The sequence below is a fragment of the Condylura cristata genome, unplaced genomic scaffold (genome assembly GCF_000260355.1).
Source record: "Condylura cristata isolate star-nosed mole 26May11 unplaced genomic scaffold, ConCri1.0 scaffold00005, whole genome shotgun sequence".
In the NCBI taxonomy this organism is placed as follows: domain Eukaryota; kingdom Metazoa; phylum Chordata; class Mammalia; order Eulipotyphla; family Talpidae; genus Condylura; species Condylura cristata.
The window spans coordinates 32896244-32911699 of record NW_004567106.1 but is presented as its reverse complement, the minus strand read 5'-3'; the positions used below and the strand labels follow the sequence as shown (position 1 = coordinate 32911699).

Here is a 15456-nt window from a genome sequence, read left to right as displayed (position 1 = left end):
ATTATCTTTTTAGCTATTCTAGTTCTCACCAAGAAAGAAGGCGAATTCACATTACTTTGACTTATTATTGGATATATAGTTAAATAATAATATGTAGTTGTATAAATATTATGTGATTATATGATATTCTTCATATCTATTTTGCTTATGAATAATGATGTTTATTTTTTATATTTTTTCACTATTTAAAAAATATTTTTATTTCAGATAGCTTCATTATTTCCCATGTATGTTGTGGGGTACATTGAACCAAACAAATTTCAGAAGATCATATATATGAACATGGTAATGTTTTGAATATTTCTAAGATAAATATTATAAAAATATCCTCAGGGTTTATAAAAGAAAACTGATTCTGTTTTTTGGGATATCTCCTCTCTAGCAATATATACTCTATTTTATATAGATAATGTACAGAAGGAAAAGTGTTAAATATGTTTTATAAATAGCCATATTAAAGTAGATTATATATTCAGACTACATATTTTGTACTATCTAAAATTTTGGTGTTCTTTCTTGTTTTACTTATTGTTATTACTTTTGAAATTATCTTCTCCCTGAAACCTGAGATTTTTAGCACTGCATGACTATGACAGTTTGTAAATTTTATATTTTTGCACTTTTGTTTTTATCTTAATTTCCAAAAACATATCCTATAAAATGTAAAATAAATATCTTTAGATAAGAGCACCAAAATAAAGCTCTATTAGTGATAGAAGTCCTAGCAAAAGTAAGATTTGAAAGAGATACTTACAAGTAAGTCTTTCTTACTCTATTTTTCAATAAATAGCAACACTTTTTTTCCTTTTTTCCATTTACCAAGTAGCAAATATAAGGAAAAAAAATTGAATTTTGCTAGATAAAATTTATGTTGGTAAAAGTACTTAGAACCAAACAGTATGTTGGAATTCTATTATTATTATTTGTCCATAGGCTACCTAATAATGTTTTTAAATTAATGAATTAATATATACTTTTCACCATTGTTCATTTTTATACAATGTATGTTTTCTCCTCTCAAGTGTAGTACCCATAGAATATCTACCAACAATTCACTTGTGCCATCAGCATAGTCTCTTACACTCTTTGCTACCCTGTTTTGATCTCTTTCCCTTCCCACCCCTTGCAGAATGTTTCTGATTTAGAGTTGCCTGTTAATTTTGGTTTTTTATTTATTGTTATTATTTTCTCCTAACCCCTTATTTGGCTCTCCTATATTCCTCCTATAAGTGAAGCTATCTAGTGTTTATCTTTTTTCTTCTGGCTTATTTCACTGAGGATAATCCCTTCTAGTTCCATCCATGTTGCTGCAAACAGCATGTGTTTATCTTTTTGATTGCTGAGTAGTATTCCACTGTGTAAATATACCACATCTTCTTGATTCAGTCATCTATTTTGCGGCATTTGGTTTGTTTCCATGTCTTACCTATTGCAAATAGTACTGCAATAAACACAGGGAAGCAGATAGCCTTTTAAATTAATGTTTTTTTTAAAGATTTATTTATTTGTGCATACAGAACTGGGGTACAGGCCAGAGACTCAGGGGTGGTGAAAGACTTCACCAGAGACAGAGTGGGGAGCAGAACAGGCAGATCGATGAAGTACACTGCTGAGGGGGTTAGCAGGCGGGTCAGGAGAAGTCTGCCACACCATGTGGACCACCTCCGGGGCTGGTGGGAATTGAACTCATGCGGAAGTGGTTTCAGCTTCTTAGTGCAGTGCTTTAACCCGCTGCACCACCAGGGAGGGCCTTAAATTAATGTTTTTGTGTTCTTGGGTAGATTCTTAGGAGTGGAGTTGCTGGGTCATATGGTAGCCTCATTTTTTTAATAGTCTGAGGAACCTCCACAGAACTTTATCTAGTGGTTGGACCAGTTTGCATTCCCACAACCAGTTTAGGAGAGTTACTTTTTTCCTTGCCAACATTTGTTGTTGCTAGTTTTTTGTTTTGTTTTGTTTTGTTTTTATTATGTACCATTCTCACTGGTGTAAGGTGATATCTCACTCTGTTTTTGATTTGCATTTCCTTATTATAAGGGATGTTGAATATTTTTTTCATATACCCATTGGCCATTTGTATTCCTTTTTGAAGAAGTGTCTGTTTAGCTCTTCTGTACATATTTTTAATGGATTGTTTATTTTGTTTCTGTTGAGTTTAAGCTCTTTGTAAATCTTTGTGATCAGTACCATTTCAGTTACATGGTATGCAAAAATTTTCTACCAGTCAGTAAGGTGTCCCTTTGTTTTGGTTAAGGTCTCTTTTGCTGGTCAGAAGCTTTTTAGTTTGATGTAATACCAACTGTTTATTTTTTCCTTCACTTTCTTTGCTTTGGGAGATGATTCCTTAAAGATGCTACTGAGATGCATGTCATGTAATGTATATCCTATATATTTTATAGTCTCAGGTCTTATGTCAAATTCTTTTATCTATTTTGAGTTTGTGTTTGTGTGTAATGTGAGGTCATAGTCTATTTTCATTCTTTTGCATGTGGTTGTCCAGTTTTTCCAGCACCATTTATTGAATAAACTGTCCTTATTCCAGTGCATCTTCTAGCTCCTTTGTCAGAGCCTAGTTGACCGTATATGTGTGACTTTATTTATGGGTTTGCTTTTTGATTCCATTGGTCTGTGTGTCTGTTTCTGGTCCAGTACCATACTGTTGTAAGTACTGTGGCTTTGTAGTATAGTTTGAAGACTGGGAGCATGATACATCTTTCTCCTTCTTTTTAGTCAAGAGAGCTTTTGCCATTTGAGGTTTTGTTGTGGCTTCATCAATATTTGTTTTATTTCTTTGAAGAATGTCATTGAGATTTTTATCAAGATTGCATTGAATCTGTAAATTGCTTTTAGTAGGATTGGCATTTTAATAATGTTAATTCTCCCAATCCATGAGCCAGGAATATTTCTTTCCATTTCTTTGTGTCTTCTATTTTTTTTTTTAACAATGTTTTAGAACTTTCTTTGTATTGAAACTCACTGCCTTTTTTAGGTTTATTCCTAAATACTAGATTTTTTTTCTTTTAATTGTAAATGGGATGGTTTCCTCGGTTTTCTCTTCAGATTGATTGTATATAGGAAGGCAGATTTTTGTGTATTGGCTTTGTATCCTGCTACCTTACTAAATGGGGTTCTTATTTTAATTAGCTTTCCAGTGTTTCTTAATGTTTATGCACACAGACTTTATATTAGATATGACACGAAGCTATATATGCCTATAGAGAAGGTAGGAATTGTGCTATGTATCTAGTAACTATAAAATGTATTTCTTTTCATTTTTCAGATTTCAGTTCTCCTCTGTTTTGTGTTGATGTTTGGAAATCCAATGTATTTATCTTCTTATTATTCTTCATCTTTGTTAATGACATGGGTAAGTGTTAAACTCGTGATTTTTTTTAACCTGTCAACTAGCAGATTTACTTACCTAATATAAGTTAGGAGAATAAATAGGACCCGTTCTTAATTATTACTCACATCAAAAAGTTGTTCCCAAGTAAAGTTCTTTTTCTATATTACCCCCTGAGAAATAATACAGTACAAAGTTTGCCTTTTCTAATAGTACCTGAGTAAATACTTTTCAAAATAACCATAGGCTATATAAGACTTATTTTTAAAATATGCCTTAATTTATGATAAAAAATTAGCTATTTCCTTCCAAGTCACTTCAGTAGACTAAATACTTATTGTCGTGACACTGCCATTGCCCAAAGTACTTTTGGAATTCCTCTGAATTGCCTTCACAGACTGTGACACATTCTTTTGAATATCCTCAGTGGTGGCAAATCTTCGTCTATCAAGGGTGGATTTGATTTTTGGAAACAACCAAAGTCTTGTGAATAAGGTGGGTGATTGAGCTGGGTAATATAGATCTTGATCCAAATATAGTGTGACAATAAAGTAATAAAACCAATTTTCTTGCATCTATTACTAAATTACCTCTGGAGGCAGTTTAGAAAGAGGAGTTCCAAACTATTTTGAGCAATGGCAGCATAATTGATATAAGCATAACATCTCCTCATGTGAGTTATGTTTATGGCACAGCAGACATTTGGATATAAATTTGGAATAGTTAGGTAAATTTGTTTTGTTACTTTATGTCACACTTTTGATATTAATAAACCAGAACCTGGAATGTTCTTCTGGCAGAATGTTCCTGGCATATTCTTTTCCCACAATAATCAGAAATTATACCAACCATAATGATAGCAAATGTAGTACTTTTCTATGTATGGTGCATTCACTGAGTCTTTTGAAATTGTCCTTACTTTTGAACATTTTTGTTTCTTATTCTTTTTCTTGCTTCCAGTAAGTAATCCCTTCTCTTTCTCTCTCCCAAAACTATGGCTTATTCTTTTCAATATTTTGTTAAAATTTTTAAATGTAAAAAAAATTTTTTTAAATGTTATAATGGAGAACATATAATAGTTTGCTTATTGACTTTCTTTTATGAAAACTTTAATTTTAAAATATAGCACAATTTTGTGTATTGACTTAATATAAACTAGTACTGACAGGTTCTGATGAATGAAATATTATTTAGCAAAAATTGTCTGATTTATAATATGTTAATTAGTGGATCTAATATTTGGACAAGATTAAGTTAATCCCATATTTACTGCCATATTTATTAATTTAATATAAGGCTTGCAAAATGGTGCTATTCCAGCTGCTCATTATTATAGTTCATATAGCAAATGTGAAGTACATGTTCAAGTAGAAGTAATTTGAAAGAGCTAAGGAAAGATCCAAAGAATTAATAACCAAAATTTTTTCAAAGTTGATGAAAATTATAAACTCAAGAGATGAAGAATTTAAATGAAACCCAACTACAATAAATATAAAGAAAGTTACAGTCAGGTACATTATTACCATATTGTTCAAAGTCAGAGATAAAGAAAAAATCCTGAGACCAATCAGAAAAATAAAACATGTTATGCATAGAAGAACAAAGGGTGAAGATGTTCACAGATTTCTCTAAGAAAATTTTGCAAGCAAATAAGGACAGTCAAGTAACATTGTTAAAACAAGAAAGAAAAATACTGTCAATATACAGTCTTTACCCATTAAATGTATCTCTTAAAACTAAAACACTTTGTAATCAGCAGATTTGCTTCTGGATACAGAATTGTTCTTCAGATGGAAGAGTCATGTTATTAGATATTAATCTGGCTCTACACCAATGAAGGACTCTGGAAATGGTAGATAAAAGTAATATAGAAAATGTCCCTGAATTTTGTGATATGTTTGAACTCTGAGGGTATTATGCTGTGTAAAATAATTGACACAGAGACAGACTAATACTGTCTGCATCTTTTAAAATTTCAGCAATGTTTTGTAGTTTTTACTGTATGTTTTTCTCTTTGGTAAAGTTTACTCTTAATATTTTATTCTTTTTCATACTATACTATTGTAAGTGGGATTGTTTTCTTAATTTCCTTTTCAAACAGTTCATTATTAATGTATATATGCAACAGATATTTAATGTTGATTTTGTGTTCTGCTAATTTGCTAAATCCACTTAGTAGTTGTGTATATGTATAATCTTTCATATTTCCTAAATATAAGATCATGTCATCTATAAACAGAGATATTGTTACTTCTTCTTTATATATTTTTTAAAGATTTATTTATTTACGTGTACAAGAACTGGGGTACAGGCCAGAGGTGCAGGGGGTGAGAGAGTTCACCAGAGACAGAGAAGGGAACAGAACAAGCAGATCACTTGTTCTGCTGAGGGGAGCAGTGAGTGAGACAGGAGAGGTCTGCTGTAACATGTGGTCACCAACTTGGCTGGGGATTGAACTTGTGCTGCAGTAGCAGCAGAGAGCTTCATAGTGTTGCACTTTAACCTGTTGTGCCACCAGGGAATTCCCTTCTTTACAATATTTTTATGCCTCGTAGCTATTTTTCTTGCCTAAATACTGTAGCTTGAGTTTCCAGTACTGTATTGAATAGAAGTAGTAAAGTTGGCATCCTTGCCTTGTTTTCCTAATTTTAGAGGAAAAACTTTCAGATTTTCACTACTTTTCATGATGTTAGCTCTGGCATTTTCATATCATTTTTATATGACCTTTCCATGATGGTTTTCCTCGCCCTAGTTTGTTGAATTTTTATCAAGAAAGGCTATTGAATTTTATCAAATGCTTTTCTGCATCTATTGATATGTGATTTTTGTTCTTCATTCTGCTAATGTAATATATTCCATTAACTGGTTTGTATATATTGAACCATTCTAGCATTACAAAGATAAATTTCACTTAATCTTGGAATACAAGTGCTCTTGACTTAGAATCATGTCTTATAAAATATGTTTGGATTTGTTTCTTCTTTTCTGATGTTTTAGAAGAGTTTTGGCAATAATTCCTATGTAAATGTCCAATAGAATTCACCTGAAGATTTCTGGCTGTAGTCTTTTCTTCAGTGGTTTCGATTGCTTATTCAATATCCTTAATAGTTACTGGTCTGTTTTGATTTTTTACTTCTTCATGTTTCTATCTTGGTAGTTATGTGTTTCTAGGATTATATTCAATTTTTACATTTTTTAATTTGTTGGGATATACTTGTTCATAGTAACCTCATATAGTCCATTTTGCTTGGGTTTTGTTGTTCCATATGGGAATATAAAAATATGGTTTCTGTCTTTACAACTTCATCAGAAGCAGAAGTTCAGTCCTGAATGATTTTAATTATTTAACTTATTTTTTGGTTGAAACACTGGGATACTTATAATAAATATGCAAAAATTTATACTTAGAAAACTTAACTGACTGTCTTTCTTTCCACCCCATTTTGTCCATCTTTCATTTTGCCTTGGACTTATTTATTTATTTATTTATTTTAAAGATTTATTTATTTATTCGTACAGAACTGGGGTACAGGCCAGAGTTGCGGAGGGTGAGAGGATTCACCAGAGACAGAGCGGGGTTCAGAACAGGCAGATCAACGAAGTACACTGCTGAGGAGAGCAGCGGGCGGGTCAGGAGAGGTCTGCCTTGCCATGTGGTCACCTCCGGGGCAGTAGGGATCGAACATATGCAGAATTGGCTTTAGCTTCTTAGTGCAGTGCTTTAACCCGCTGCGCCACCAGGGAGGGCCCGGACTTATTTTTTATAAGTAATAAATAGCACTTTCTAAAATTTACCTATTTTGTTGTTTCTCTCTTTTGATTAAATTATCTTATATGCATTCTAAACATTCCTTTTCTTACATATGTTAAAATAATGTGCTAGAGGTAGACTTTTGCACATTGACTAAAACATCGATGCTGGCTATCATTTCATATCAGTTCATAGAATTCATCCTCATTCCTTTTTTTTTTTTTTTTTAAAGATTTATTTGTGCATACAGAACTGGGGTAGGGGCCAGAGGTGCAGGGGCATCAAGAGGATTGACCAGAGACAGAGTGGGGTGCAGAACAGGCAGATTGTCGAAGTACCCTGCTGATGGGAGCAGTGGCCGGGTCAGGAGAGGTCTGCCGCGCCATGTGGATCACCTCCGGGGTGGTAGGGATCGAACATATGCAGAAGTGGCTTTAGCTTCTTAATGCTGTGCTTTAAACCGCTGCACCACCAGGGAGGGCCTCATCCTCATTCCTTTTTATAGTTTCAGTGTATTCCTAGGTTACTGATACTTAGATAATTCAACTGCTATGATTTTTTAATTTGGGGGTAAATATAAGTTGTTTTTTGTATTTATCTTATATGAACAACATATTTTTCATTTACATAATCTAGTATCTTTATATTTCCTTATTGTTGGAAGAACAGAAATTCTGCCTTTCCTCGGGAATTCCTGTACCAACTTGTTGATGATGCACATTTCTACCCCAAATCTAAATAATACATAAATCTAAGATTTCAGGGTTTTTTTATGGGAAACTTTTCTCCCATCCTAAATTTGAGAATAAGCAAATGATTTATGCGCTTGTAGAGATGTTAGAAAGAGTATACATAGTTGCTGAGTATTTTTTGTCAGTTCAGGTTGCTATAACAAAACTCTACAGTCTGGTTGACAAAAACAGAATCTTATCTCACTATTCTAGAGGCTGTGAAGTTCTCTAGATTAAGGTGCCAGCTGATCTGGTTCTTGGTGAGGACTTTCTTGTTTTGTGGACAGATGTATTCACTGTATCCTCATATGATGGAGAAAGATATCAATTTTCTTATGTCTTTTCTTATAAGGGCACTAATGTCATTCATTATATCATACAAATGCCCTATCTCAAAATTTATCATTTTGGGAATTAGAACTTCAGCACATGAATTTGGTAGGACATGTGCACGTAGTCACTTGTACTGAAAGTCTGGTTTTTGCATGAATCTCAGTTTCAATTTCTTGCCTTTCATAATCCCAAGCCCTCTTCTGCTGTCCTCCTTTTTAATTCAGATCCATTATTGGAAGTTCTTTCTACAGTCCTGCCAGTTTTTCTCCTAATTAATGTTTCAGGGTTTTTTTATTTTATATCATCTTTTTATCTTTGGCACCTTTCAAGTTCCTTTTATTTCTTATAGTTTCCATTAGACATCTTTTAAAAACATTCAAAACTATTTTATTTGGGAGTTTAGCGAGGAAAGATTTACATGTTTATTTAAATTAGCCACTAATTACCCTGGGTTACATATCTACACTTGTGTGGATGTGCCTCCCAGATGCCTTACACCTCCTCAAGAAAATTCCATGCTTAAGGCATCCCAGGGAGCTTAGGGAGGAGTTAACTTGAAACTAGAGGCAATGTTTTCACACATAAAATATTAGTTCTCAATCTAAGGAAATTTTCTGTGCTCAAATTTTGAAAAATTGACAGTTTGAAAGGAAAATGGTCCATGTTATACACAATGGAAGAGAGCCTCCATGTAATTTTTGAAATGTATCATTCACATAAAAGATAAATGTTAATTATTTTCTTTTGATATCATATGCATTTCAGGTGATTATTCTAAAGAGAAACAAAATTCAAAGATTGGGAGTGTCTGAACTCAACTTTTGGGTAAGGTTCTACATGTTAAATACTTTTTTTATTTCTAGAAGTTGCATATAGATAATAAAAACTTTGATTGACTTACAGTTACATAAGGTATGGAATAGTCCTTAGTAACACCTACAAGTCATTTTAAAGAAATTAGTTTTTTCAACTAATAGAATAAGTTGCCAGCTTCTCAGCACTTTGAGACGCATTCTCCCATTCCTATGGTGAAAATATAGATATATTTGTGCACCTAAGTTAATTGAGTGCAATGACCCCTCTAACACATGATTTTTATTTTTACTTCAGAAAAGTTAGGCAATGTTTGTTTTCTTTTTAAAGGATCAAACCAAGAAATCAACAGAAAATTCAAAGTTTTCATTCAGTAACTAAATTTAAAAGAAACTCAGAATTTCAATCACAACTATTGAAAAATAACAACAAATGGAACAGTGTCCAGGGATGTAGAGAATTCTGCCAAAGCTGTGCTCAGGCAAAAATTTACTATTTTAAAGATTTTCTGTTTTAGGTTGCATAGGAGAAAAATTAAAATTAAGATTTACAAAAATTCTACAGATAGAAAAGTTGTAATATGACAAATGTTTGGACATATTGATGATTTAAGATTGATATAATCAAAATGATGCTAGAAGGGTGATATGGGCAGAGGAACTATGGGTATTATAATGATATAAGAACTAAAATTTTAATTAATAAAATATGCTAAAAGGAAGAATAAATGGCAATCATTTAAACAACACAGAAGATATTCAGGCTTTTTCTAGCTTTTTAAAAATAGAAATAGAAAAAAATATCCCAACATGTTACTTCAAATAATTATTTAATTTTTATAGAATAGGTATTATATATTGCATATTGTACTCTGTTATAACTGGGAAATGTGAAGACAAGGAGGTTCTTGTCTTTTTACATTGACCAGTAGTAAAATAGTTACATAGAAAAAATGTCAGAGGATTGATCAAAATCTAATTTTAGTATTTTTAACCATCTCAATTAGAAGATATTTTGCAAGCCTAGATAGCATAAATAGAGCTATCTTTAGGTCCTATATACTATTAGCAAAGATAAATATTTATAACATAAATCCTAAGCAAAAATACTTTTGATCTATGTGATTAACTTCATAGTTTGTTGTTTTTGTTTTTTTCCATTAGTAGCATACTCATTGCTTAAACAGAAATTCCAGTTTTTGGTTGCAAGGTAACTTAAGGTAACTAAGGTAACTAACTTCAACTTTGTTGAACTTAGCTTATGATGAAATTTTCTCAAAATACCAGGGAGATTCTGTGTGTCAGAGGGCTGAGAATCCTTACAAGAAGTGAAATGGAATCTTACTGGAAATGTTAAAGTAAATATTGACTTCAGGCAGGGACAATATGAGAAAGGCTATTCTTATGAACATAGACTTAGAATTTCATCTAGATTAAATACTTTGTGAGAATACGGATATAAAAGAAAAGACTTAGTAATTCAAGAAGAAACATTATAAAATACATTCTGAACAAATTGAGTTCATTCTAGAAATTTAGAGATATTGTTTCTGGAAAATGCATAAATGCATAAAACATCACAGTAACAGATTAAAGAAGAAATATGATCATGTCAATAGGGGCAGAAAAAGCATTGATAAGATACACACTCCATTTATAATTAAAAACCTTCCCCAAAATGAGGATAGAAGCAATATCCTTCAACATAATAAAGACCAGACATGACAAGCCTACAGCTAACATCATACACAATGGTAAAAACCTGAAAGCTTTTTCCCTCTAAGATTGGGTACAAGAAAGATTTCTCTTTTCACCAGTACTATTCAACACAGTATCAGAAGTCCTACCTAGTGCAATTAGGTAAGTGAAAGCTATAAAAGGAATGCAATTTGGGAAAGATAATCCCATTTTTCTTTATGGGAAATTGAGAAATAGCTTTTCAAAAATTGCTTTATATTTAGGATATAGAAAACTATAGTGTTGTGTACTTTATAGCAGTGTCATTGGTTTCAATTCTTTGCCTTTACACAAAATTCTCAAGAGGAATATTCTGTTTTTTAGACATCATCACTACTAAGCTTCACATGATTAAAATTTTCTTATGCCATTTATTGAATATTTAAATCAGACAATTTGCAAGTTGTTGTTACTAATATCTACACTTTATTTTCTAGCTAATTCAAGGTTTAGCTTGGTTGTCTGGAACAATCATTTTGAAATTTCTGACATCTAAAATCTTAGGCGTTTCAGACCATGTAAGTACTTTCTACTAAAACATAAAAACTCCTATAAATATGTAGTTGGATGAAAAAACTTCCATTTTCACCTGTTCATTATTTAGAAGTTGAATGCCTTCTTCATTATCCCTTCCCCTCTGATCAGCACTACATTATTTTTGTTGCAATTTCTTAGCTCATTTCCTTATTTATGTCCCACAAATGTCAGAAACCATTCAGTAATTCTTTCACTTTGTGACATTTTGCTTAGCATAATCACCTCAAGGTCTGTTCATGTTACCACAAAGGCAAGATGACAGTGTCTTTTTTGGTGACAGTGTCTGAATTTTGGTGTGGACCTCTCTCAGAGAAAGCCCCACCTAAGTGCAAGAAATTCTCACAGGTGTCAGGTGGGAATTGACCGGCAAATAGGCAGAAGAAACAGACACATGGTGTTTTTCTTGTCTTTGGCAAGTACATTGTATGAAAAACCGTAATTTCATTTCATTGAAAAAACATTGACAAAACTGATCAGCCTGTTGGTACTACATTTTAAATTAACATGTACTAACATAATGTTGTACATTATAATTTACATACTATATTTGGTGATGCCATAATTTTAATAAACCAAAGCTTTTTAGTGGCAATACTAATTTTATTTCTTTAAACCAGGATAATTTATATTGATTATTACAAAAAGGGGGAAATGCCAACAAGTAGCTAACTGAGCATTTACTTCAGGAATGAAACTTCATCATACTATTGTATAGGTTTAGAATTACCTAATCCAACATTCAGAATTGACTGAAGGTTCTGAGTGGGCGTTTTTTCGAATATTTACTAAACCGGATTAGGTTGGGTTTGTTTTACAAATTAAGAAGAAAGCACAAGTAGTTCTTGTTGCTCCTGAGTTTAATATAAATCCTGAGCACACTGCAAGGAACAGAAAGCTTTGATTCCATTAAAAAATGTGGTCTTTTTTTGAAACCTCCTTTATGAAGTCTCTACATATTTGAGCAAACCTGAATGGGCAGCCGCCCCTGACTTGGAGTAAGTGACTCCAGTGGTGCCTGCTCTTTCCCCACCAGACAACCAGGTCTCAGGCTCACGTGAGAACCAGGAAGCTCCCAGATTGCGATGGGTGCAATCTATCAGCAAGCGCTAGAATTTTTAATGTAGAGAGACAGACATGACAGCATAACTATTTATGGCAAAAGAATCGGAAGGAATAGTGTTATAAATATCAAAATGTTTTTTCTCATCACAAATTCTCAATGTTCTTCCAAAAACCAGATTCTGTTCCTCCAGTAGGTGGTGATGTGGTTCTAGTTTTGGGGTTTTGTTTTTGAGGCTCTTGAGTGTATGTGGAAAGAAGACTTCCTTGTTAGTTTCCTTCAGCCACCATCTTGATGGGAGGAGAGTCAGTCTAGGCCTAGACTTCTTTGTATAATTTCCCTTTATTACACTCCACTTATTGTGCTTAACCTGAGAACAAAGTCCATGACACCAGATCCCTGCTCCACACTCAGCTGCAGATATGTAGATGGTTGAAGTTAGCTCTGATTGTAGACTTCCCTGAGAGAAGGGAGGGGAGTCAGCCCATTACAATTGTGCCTATTGAAATCGCTGAGTTATGGTGGAACTTAGCTTTGGCAGACAGTGTGACTTTTTCTGTCTTCTGAAGTGGAGCTTACAGGAGCCTTAGAGGTGTGTTTCTGCGAGGATATGGTCCTTTCCTACTATTTAGGAAAGTTGCTGCAGCCATGCATTCTGTTGGGTGGGCCAGAGTGGTGAATCTTGTGTCCAGCAGCAATAGGGACAAAGGCTTGGCACTGGACATAAACTTGCCTGCTTCTCCTAGTGGTGAGGGGGCTCCTCTTGCCACACTGGACCTGCAAGAAAGCACTTGCTTTCACTGTCAGATCATGGCATCCAGCATGCAGGCATCTTAGAACTGTGTGTCCCCCCCAAACCTGGCCCTTCCCCTGCTGGCTCCCCACACTGTGTGGTGGTACTGGCCTTCTACCCTGCCTCTGCTGGATTTGCAACTCTCCCCTCCCTCTCTCACTCTGCCATCAACAGACACTTTTGGCCACCCACCTTCACCAGTGCATGGATGTGGGTCATTAGGAGTCCTCTGGTGACAGCTCATATGAGAGGCATGAGAGACTTAGTTGATTTCTGGTTTTGCTTTATGGAGATATCTTTCTTAGCTCATTTTGCCATTTTTTTCTGGACATGTCCTTTTTTTTTTTTTAATAAAGATTTATTTATTTGTGCATACAGAACTGGGGTGCAGGCCAGAGGCTCAGGGGCGGTGAGAGGCTTCACCAGAGACAGAGAGGGGAACAAAACAGGCAGATTGACTAAGTACACTGCTGAGGGGAGCAGCGGGCGGGTCAGGAGAGGTCTGCCACGCCATATGGTCACCTCTGGGACAGGCGGGAATCGAACTCATGCAGAAGCGGCTTTAGATTCTCAGCGCTACGCCACCAGGGAGGGCCAACATGTCCTTTTTTTAAAGAGCGTTTATATACCTTGAATTTATCAGATTTATATACTTATTACTGTTATATCAAATCAGTTACTACAGGCTATAATTATTTTTGTAATTTTAATTCATTTTGCTCTATCTTCCAGATTCGGCTGAGTGACCTTATAGCAGCCAGAATCTTAAGGTATACAGATTTTGATACATTAATCTACACCTGTGCTCCTGAATTTGACTTCATGGAAAAAGCGGTATGAATATTTCTTTGTTTTTTCTTTCTCTACAGGTATAATGAGTTTTTTTTTTCCTCTTAATTTTTCATTTTAGTCTGAAACTCAAAAATTTATTTAGGAAAACTCAATTTATTTATTTCATCATTTTTTTTTAATATGACTTGTACTAGTCATATGTCTTTTCATATGTGTGAAATAAGTATACAATGGCCTGTATTTTAAAGAGTACTTGATGATGATGGTTTAACTCAAATATTCCAGGAGAGTGCTTAGCATACTATATTAATATCTAGTATTCTGCATATTAGATTGCTATATACAGTTGTTAATAATTTAGATCACACAAAGATGTGGGGTCACTCAGGAAAAAGTTCCAAAGTTTTGTTATGTTTTTGAGAAATTCCATTTTATTACATTTAATGCCCCAAATATTACAAAAATTTTTAACAAGGTGTTGCCAAGAGAGGTATACTAGTAAGTATGTATTATTCTGTTATCTGCCCAACCAGTCATCCATTCTTTCAAAACTAATATTGATCATTATCTGATTATCTGCAAGGCAGTTTTCTTTCATATATATATATATATATATATATATTTATATACATATAATAGTTTATTTTTACATCATTTTGTACATTATTTTTTTCATCTCAATTGTAATCCGCGTGGGTTTCCCATCACCGAATCACCCATGTGGCGAGGCAGTTTTCTATAGAAATACCAAAAAGAATATAACTTGACTCATGCTTTTATGAATAATATAATTTAGAATTGTGCTAAATTATTCCCTTTCACAGTGATAAATTAAGAGAATTCTTTAGTTGGTATTACTTCAGTACTCATTCTCTCATGCTTAGGAAAATTACTTAGGCTATTTTTTTGTTGTTCTTATTTAGTGAATGAGAATAATGGAAATTTGCAGCTCAAAAAGTGATTACTTATAGCCCAGGGATCAGTAAACACGTTTTAAAACTATTGAAAATTATATAAATAGGGGAAAAATAAGAGCAAAAGCAAGAAAAATAACATATATATCTAATTAGTTTTTTATATTTTTAGAGCTATTTTTATAATTTTGATTTTTTCCATTAGTTCATGAAAACGGATATATATATATCCGGATATATATATATATGTATACACACACACACACACACACACACACACAGGTGATAGATAATAGATATTTTTTACCTTTAAGGAACTTTATTGTGAATTTCAATTTGACATAGATTTTTTCCCCATTTATTGTAAAATTTAATAAATGATTCTTCAATTATTTGCTATATTTCAGACTCCACTGAGATACACAAAGACATTACTGCTTCCAGTTGTTATGGTGATTACTGGCTTTATCTGTAGAAAGGTATTTAAAACAATTTTAACATTTACTTTTGGGTTCAAAATAAGAAACATAATAGATTATCATTAATAGCTCAGAATTCCATCTTATTTTTAGGATGGACTGTTCTTCTCCCTAAATAACTATTTTTTATTTAGATCTTTCACTGTCTCTAGTATTATTTGAGACATTAGAAAA

The 15456-nt window shown here is 33.3% G+C and overlaps 1 protein-coding gene across 1 annotated transcript in view; it reads left to right on the top strand.

The window, feature by feature from the left end:
• The window catches only part of DPY19L2 (dpy-19-like 2 (C. elegans)), a 58709-nt gene that overhangs the window by 31100 nt on the left and 12153 nt on the right, over positions 1 to 15456 (top strand). Inside the window, exons 10-15 of the mRNA XM_004677148.1 lie at positions 208 to 285; positions 3281 to 3367; positions 8924 to 8983; positions 11145 to 11225; positions 13830 to 13931; positions 15211 to 15282. Coding sequence (XP_004677205.1) covers positions 208 to 285; positions 3281 to 3367; positions 8924 to 8983; positions 11145 to 11225; positions 13830 to 13931; positions 15211 to 15282 — 480 coding nt within the window. The remainder of the gene's footprint in view (positions 1 to 207; positions 286 to 3280; positions 3368 to 8923; positions 8984 to 11144; positions 11226 to 13829; positions 13932 to 15210; positions 15283 to 15456) is intronic.